The 7893-nt window shown below is 41.0% G+C and overlaps 1 protein-coding gene across 4 annotated transcripts in view; it reads left to right on the top strand.

Annotated features, from left to right (window-relative positions):
- The first annotated feature begins 1495 nt into the window (after window positions 1-1495).
- LOC119364313 (ATP-dependent DNA helicase Q-like 4A) overlaps window positions 1496-7893 on the top strand; it is a 9107-nt gene continuing 2709 nt past the window's right edge. The window contains exons 1-18 of one of the 4 annotated variants that reach the window (XM_037629770.1): window positions 1497-1652; window positions 2368-2739; window positions 2822-2879; window positions 3293-3361; window positions 3464-3688; window positions 3805-3975; window positions 4069-4199; window positions 4295-4658; window positions 4743-4874; window positions 5237-5323; window positions 5397-5530; window positions 5891-6011; window positions 6171-6322; window positions 6391-6526; window positions 7251-7374; window positions 7446-7516; window positions 7579-7647; window positions 7731-7841. In XM_037629770.1, coding sequence (XP_037485667.1) covers window positions 2546-2739; window positions 2822-2879; window positions 3293-3361; window positions 3464-3688; window positions 3805-3975; window positions 4069-4199; window positions 4295-4658; window positions 4743-4874; window positions 5237-5323; window positions 5397-5530; window positions 5891-6011; window positions 6171-6322; window positions 6391-6526; window positions 7251-7374; window positions 7446-7516; window positions 7579-7647; window positions 7731-7841 — 2349 coding nt within the window. In that variant the 5' untranslated portion in view covers window positions 1497-1652; window positions 2368-2545. Of the gene's footprint in view, window positions 1653-2367; window positions 2740-2821; window positions 2880-3292; window positions 3689-3804; window positions 3976-4068; window positions 4200-4294; window positions 4659-4742; window positions 4875-5236; window positions 5324-5396; window positions 5531-5890; window positions 6012-6170; window positions 6323-6390; window positions 6527-7250; window positions 7375-7445; window positions 7517-7578; window positions 7648-7730; window positions 7874-7893 lie in introns of all 4 variants that reach the window. The other 3 variants (XM_037629769.1, XM_037629771.1, XM_037629768.1) reach the window with 3 other exon arrangements.

Genomic DNA, 7893 nt, shown 5'->3' with positions numbered 1-7893 from the left:
GGGGATGATATCCATTCAGAGACCATCAATATGACCTGTCAGGAATCTAGGAATATAATGGTGGATGGACCCAAAGTTAACGCTTAGTAAATTGAATGTTTCCTTTGACCAAAATTTGGATTTGTTTAATAAGATAGTCATTATCTGCTAATCGTGTGGTCCAAACAAGCCCAATTTTTTTTAGATTACTAATAGAGAGATGTACTACTTACTGGGATTGCTCTGTATTTTTTCTTCAAAATATATAATTTTGAAAGAAAAAATTGGTCTATCTTGCAAAATAGCCAATTATATCCCCATCCAAATAAGCTAAAAAAAATCTAGATTTCAAATGGGCACATTTTTTCTCAAAAGTACCACATTCATGAAAAACAAGAAACATTCACCATTTGCTTTTAGGCCTAAAATACGTTTTGTTTCTCCTATATGACAAGCATGTGTGCTAAGTTAGTTGGATATTTGACCAATCCTTTTTATTCTGGCTGTTACCTACCGATTCGAGTTCAATTCCTTTCACGAACTATGGTTTCCTTTTTTTGGACATCTATAATTTTATTCATACTCATAACAATTCTGAGAAGATAATTCAATACTTGAGTTAGTGGGCTGACTCCGCAATAGTAGAGATTTAAAAAAAATGGAGGGCAGGCAGTTGAAGCCTCTGGAATCATCATTGATATGACCGCGTCTTCTTTCGCGTCTAACATTTCAGTGCAGGCCAGGGTAGACCCTGAGATGCTTTAAGTTTCATGTGGGTCAAGATTTTAATGCAGGCCAAACATCTAGCAGGGATGACTGAGGTATACGCAGGCTACCAAACGCCTCCTTGATAGAGACTGTACTACGGTGTATATATTCTATGTGTTGTCTGAACCAACCTGTGGTTGGATGGTTAGAAAGACAGATCCCGGCCCACCAGAGTTCAAGTCCTAGATACTCGTATTTTCCTAGATTTATTTTAGGCCTTCCGACGATGTGCGTTCAGTGGAAGGAGACGTACCAGTCGACTATGAAGACGTCTCTGACGTCATCGGCAATCTCAAGATGATGCGCCGGCTCAATCTTTCGGAGGTTCTGTGCATGCGTTCAAATGAGTGAGTGTATGTGTGTGTATGAGCGTCTGCGTTTATACCGTGTTCAAAAAAGAAATCTCTTTGTTGTATGGCGACACTCCATAGCAAGCAACACTACAAATTTACCCCACAATAGAAAAAAATCTGCTCGCTACTTTTTTCTTTACAGAATTTCCCAAACACTGGAATACGAGATGAAAATCACCAAAATGGGCAATGGAATCCCACTCGCACTCCTGTACACGCGCAAATACCCTTTCACACACAATCTACCCGTTGAAACTTGAGCACCGTTGCGAACACCCGGCACAGATCTCAACCGCCGATCCAACGGCCACCGCGCTAACCAGAGGATCACCGGGTCAGGGGGGGTGCCGGTTCCCTAAATTCGTTTCCCTCCACGGGGGAAGTTTTTTCAATTTTCCCGTGTACCGTATCCCGCGCGGCGGCTGCCCATTCCCTCCGCACAAACCCACCCAGATTTCCTTCCCCATTCCCCAAAACTAGGGCTCGGCCTCTCGCTCTCCCTCTCCGGCGCGCGCGCGTACGCCTCAGCCTCCGCGGCCTCGTCGGTGCCAGGTGATCTCACTGTCCCCGACCCAGTCGCTTCCCGTCTCTGCAATTTTCCGTGTTTTCCCGGGGACCCTTCTGGTGGAGAGTTCACGCGGCACCGCGGCCGCGGGATCTCTTATCGTGTTCGTGGCTGGGAGCGGCGAGGAGGGGTTGTTTTCGGTCCTTGGGTGGGGCTGACTGTACGGTTCGAGGATAGGGTGTTCGACGGAATGCCTGCCTCCGGGGGGAGGGGTTTGTTCAATTTCTTCCCAGCCAAAACGTAACCCTGTGTGTGTATGGCATGTGCACGGCCAAAAATGCATTGGTTTTCAGCCCTCTCGATAATTTGAACAGAATCATGTCCGCAAGGCGCAATTGATGGAATATGGCTCATCTCATACTTTATTTCATCGCTGAGCACATGCCTGTTTTAGAACCGCTGCGATCGACAGGATAACTGGACTTAGTCTCCCTTATCTGTTTGTTTCCGCATTTTCTGTGAGCTCCGGTGATGGTTGGTCAAAACCCTAATATGGATAACATCTTTAGGTATACTATTTTAAACCAGCTTTAAGTTATCTGTAGCTTGTCTTCAGTAAAGTCTTGAGCTTCTGATATGATCTCACCGTGGCAGTTGCTAACGCAGGCATCGTTAGTGATGTATACGTGATTCACCATCATTTGCATGCTTAATCCTACATGTTTTGTTTCTTACTCTGTTTCTTACATCATATTGTTGTAGGCGTGCATCTAAGTTATATCTATCACACAATTTGAGGCATTTTCAGACTGCCCGCACATGCTGGCAAAACCACGCAAGTGCTATTTACACACCTCAGTTTGGTTTTGGCTTCTGACTTTGTGAGATCTCATCACCAAACATTCAATAGCACTTCATGCCCTAATTACCATAGCAGCGAATGCAAGGAAGCAACAAGCTGAACGCTGGCTCCAGCTGCAATGACAAGCCTCCAAAAGTCAATTGGCCACATCATGCAAATGCTATACAAAGCTCCCTTAGCAAAGATGACTTTCTGAGTTCAAGCTTTCTGTTCTCTTTACCAACACAAAGGGCAAATCCAGAAGCGAACTGCAATACAATGCTTTCTTTAAGGTATAGTTCTGTTATATGCAATTAGTTGATCTTATCCTAGAGACAGTTGTTCACCGCATCAGCAACAAAACTCATATTCCAGGTCCGCTGCTTGTAAAATTCAAGGCCCAGAACGCCTTCGAGTTCCATGGATCGAGAAGGTATGGCAATAATACTGTAACATGCTATGAATCATCACACAATGCTTAAAAGTGCTATAGCTACACGATCACTTTGACCTGTAGATTTTGCTAATCTTACTGTAAGAAGCAGTTTTCTTTCAAAACCATGTTATAAAAGCTATTAGGCGCTTGTTTGTCTTGACTAAGTGCAAAACTAGGACAGTTTGTTTTTAAACTTGTTAGCTGTCCACTAAAGGCGCATCACATTTTGTTGGAGTTAGGACTGGTTACCCACTTGCTGCATGTCTGTAAATTCAATCCTGTCTTGTCTTTTACTTCCAGTTTATCAATTTGCTGAAAAAAAAGCATAAACCTTATTGCCACTATCTAAAAAGTTCAGTGTGTTCTGTTCATTTTTGTGTGGTTATTATCTAATGGCACTTCTATGACAGGCCTGGCGTTCTGTGTGTAACACCCAGGTGACCTGTAAGAATTATTTAAGACCTGGTTTATCTGCAAAGGTGAAAGATTGTGGCAGGGAATTTTCTCCTATTTATGCAACAAATTCTTCATATAATGCCAACAAATTGGATAATGTGCCGAAAAGTACAATTCCCTCTCAGGAAAGTCTGCATCGCCGCACTGAAAGTGGTATCCTGGAGCAAAATAGCAGCCATCGGCTGGCAAGCACCTGTACAACGGTTTACCAGAGCAACCATGTGGTTGGAACAACATATCAGAGCAGTTTTGCCAGAACTGATGCTATGTCATGCCAGACTGTTCCTGTTGCTGATAACATGTGTGCTGATGATAAGTTAGATGCCATGGATGATGACGAGATTCTGGCGGTAGGTGCTTTAATCTGATAAATTTGATATTTTATCTACTGAATTATCTTCCCAGAATTAGATGAACATACCATCTTATCATATCATAATTGGTGACAAATCTAGTTATGTTCCAGAGTATTGATGTGGACCGCATAGTTATGGAGCATTATGAAGCAACAAATACACCGAGAGGGTTAGCATCCCGGCAAATGTCAACTCCATCAGGAAACAAGTGTAACTTCACAGGTTCAGATGATAATAGTTTACCACAAGAACTCTCTGAAATTTGTAGTCATGGTTACAAGGTAAGCAAAGTATTAGTTGAATCATCATTCATGCTGTTCAGGTAGTAGCTATTTCAGCATGTTAACTCACAAGTTAATACAAAACTTGTGCAGCTAGCTTTTTGCCCAGAGCCGAATTATCATTTGCAAGGGATGAAGGATCAGTTGATTGCAGTATCCAATAAACTTCTTGATGGTTCTGGAGAACTCAATCCTCAACATTCTGAAGAGCTTCGTCAACAGCGGTTTGGTTCTTGGGCCTACTGATTATTTTTGTGTATATTATGAAGCTCGGTTTACCAGTATTAATACTGATATTTTCTGTGGTTATACACTGCAGTGCACATCTAAATAAACAGATCCAGATACTTGGGGATTATATGGCGAGGCCAACCCAAGACGATGAGCGGCAGAGATCACACTCTATGGCCTCCACAACAGCTGCAGAAGGGCATCACCCCCCTATGACCCCAAGCACTTTTGTGGACAATAATAGATCCCAATCTCAGTTTTATGATATGAATGCACCCTGGGACGGTGGTTCATGCTATACTCCTGCTCCATGTACCTACATGGATAGTAACATACCGTTAACATCGGTGCAGAGAGATTACACCCGTAGAAATATAGATATTAGCTTCACCGACGGTTCTGGCGATAAGAAGTGGAGCAGCACAGATTTTCCATGGACCAAGGAACTTGAGGTTATTTATTTTCTTCAAAATCAACTGTTGATTACTTCATTAACATTGGCTTATGACAGTCACTAAGTTTGACTGCATCTTCAGGTCCACAACAAGAGAGTGTTTGGAAACCGTTCTTTCCGCCCAAATCAGCGAGAAATAATTAATGCCACAATGAATGGTAGTGATGTTTTTGTTTTGATGCCAACTGGGGGTGGAAAGAGTTTGACCTACCAGGTAATAAACCATTCTTCTACAAATTCCCGCCCTTGTTTGATATGATATGCATATTTGAAATACTGTATACACCTTTTGGCTCTTCAGTGGTGATTTTTGTGAATTTGTTACTCCTTTGCCTTTTGTCTTTTCTAGTGCTCACATATGTATGATACTACTGGCCAAGTGGTACGTTGAAGTTTTAAACATGGAAGATGAGATAATTTCTAAAAGAGTTTGATCAGATGAGCGTTATGAATTAATTAATCAACGGTCTTGCAGGAAATTAAAACAATCCAATTTATTCAGCATTGACTGCTAACTCCATCTGCAAGATTTTATTTCCTCAAATGAGCACTGAACACTCGTCTATTAATTTGCAGCTTCCAGCTCTCATTGATGAGGGCATAACGCTAGTAGTTTGTCCTCTTGTTTCACTCATCCAGGACCAGATCATGCATTTATCACAGGTAATACATTATCTCATTTCCTAGAACATATTTCTTGATGTTTTTTTGACCACTCACCTCCTGTCTGGAGCAGGCAAATATTCCTGCAACTTACCTCAGTGCCAACTTGGAATGGACAGAGCAGCAGAGAATATTAAGAGATCTAATGTCTCCTGCATCTACATGCAACTATAAGCTACTATATGTTACTCCAGAAAAAATAGCTAAGTAAGTGGAATGTCGTAAATTCCACATCACAGGTCTGAAGTAGTTATATTTGGACTTGGCTGCATCATCTCTTAACTGCTGTTCCAAATTATCCTTCTGCAATATAGTGTAACTTCCATACTTATTTAGTATGACCTGGTGGCATCGTTAGTACTTCACTTTTTCCAGATCAAAATTAGTTGGTACATTTCCTTTCTTTTACCTAACATCTACATTTGAAATCCCTGAATGCACTTAAGGCTTAAGCTCTCTATTAGTCCCTCGCTTGTACAGTTACACTCTTCTCTGTCAGTTCATCATTTATGTCTGTTCTACTATCAATGTATTTGGTAGTAACTGGTAGCAATTTCCTGGGTACAGGAGTGATGCTCTACTGAGACAATTGGAAATTTTATATTCACGAGGTTATCTTTCAAGAATTGTTATTGATGAAGCTCATTGTGTAAGCCAGTGGGGCCATGATTTCCGACCTGATTACCAGGTACTTTCTATCAGGAAGACATATGTTCATGTCAAATACTCCTTCTGTTTCAAAATGTAAGACGTTTTTTGACACTATGATAGTGTCGAAAAGCGTCTTATATTTTGATATGGAGTAAGAGACAATAATTGTATATAACTTTCGTACATGATCTCTCAGCATTTAGGTCTCTTAAAACAAAAGTTCCCAGAGACACCAGTCCTGGCCTTGACTGCAACAGCAACTGCGAGTGTTAAGGAAGATGTTGTGCAAGCTCTAGGCCTCGCAAACTGTGTTGTTTTCAAACAGAGTTTTAATCGTCCCAATCTGAGGTATGTCTGTCAGAATATTTTGACATACAACTTCAACTGTACAAATCGTCTCAGCGCAAGTTTTGCAGGTATATTGTGATGCCCAAGACAAAGAAATGTCTCGAGGATATAGATTGCTTTATCCGTCAAAATCATCCTAAAGAATGCGGCATCATATATTGCCTTTCAAGAATGGACTGTGAAAAAGTGGCCGAAAAACTGAGGGTTACTTCTTCAGACTTTAAGCTGTTCACTGTTCAAGCATGCTGTGTTCTCCTTCGATATTTAATATTGTTTGCTGGAGCAAATCCATCCATACCAATCTTTTCAGTATTCTCATGTGTTTTCCAGCTTTTGCTAAATATAGATGTTCAATTTTATTTTGGGTCAATCTTGTTTATCCTGATTCCTGAGCACCTGTCTCTACAAAGACATCTTTACCACTACGGAATATAGATGAACACACATGTCAGTGAAAAAGGGCTCCATGTTTTTTTGTCATTTGGGCCCCATATTTGTAAAAGGAGTCGCACTTTGGTTTTAGTCTCCGTTTGGTAAAATTAGTTACACATGTTGGTTTGCGCCATCAACAATTCATGCTTAAACTAATATTAATGCACCAAATCTTAAAATTATAGTTGGTCTCTTAACTCAAACATGCTGGATAGAGTTTGGTAGTGCACAGCTCATGATATTTTGCCCAGATTTACATGTAGCAGTCTCATTATGTGCTCAAGTGGGAGCCATGTCAGTACCTGATGGTTTTAGAGTGCATAAGTTGATGTCAACATTTTAATTGTGCTAGTCTGATGATGTGATAAATCCCAAGGCTGTAATTGGATTTAGTCAGAAAATAGAAATTGGATGGGCTATGCAAATTTGAAGTGCTTAGCATTTGAACTACTGACCTGTCTGACTAATCTTGTCTGTTTCCTGTTTATTGACACAGGAATATGGGCACCAAGCATCACATTATCATGGTAACATGGAGCCTTCTGATAGAGCAGCTGTTCAGAGGCTATGGAGTATGGATAAGATAAACATAATCTGTGCCACAGTTGCATTTGGGATGGGTAATGTGATCTTGGAAACATCTTGAAATGAATTATTTATCAGCGCTCCATGTTAATGTTCCAATTTGCAGGTATCAATAAACCCGATGTCCGTTTTGTTATTCATCATTCCCTTCCCAAATCAATTGAAGGGTACCATCAGGTAAGGAGTTTGCACAGGAAACTGCATGATTTAAGCTGTTTTATGACCGAGTTTTCTTTTAGGAGTGTGGACGTGCTGGTAGAGATGGACAACGCTCATCTTGTGTGCTGTATTATAACTATTCTGACTATGTAAGTCTAGTGGTACCTTATATTGCCAGCCTGTCATCTCATCAATCATCACAAACAAGTAATTTTCTTGTCAAACTATCTAGATTCGTGTCAAACACATGATTACACAAGGATCTGCAGAGCAAGGAAGATCAAGCTCTTCGTCCTCACATGGGCAAGCACTTGCAACACACAAGGAGAATCTCTTGTGCATGGTGATAATTCTATACGCGTTTTGCTCGTCGAGGTGTAGTTTGGAAGCCATCA

This window comes from Triticum dicoccoides, chromosome 2B (assembly GCF_002162155.2).
Source record: "Triticum dicoccoides isolate Atlit2015 ecotype Zavitan chromosome 2B, WEW_v2.0, whole genome shotgun sequence".
Classification (NCBI taxonomy): Eukaryota; Viridiplantae; Streptophyta; class Magnoliopsida; order Poales; family Poaceae; genus Triticum; species Triticum dicoccoides.
This window is presented reverse-complemented; position numbering and strand designations above follow the sequence as displayed.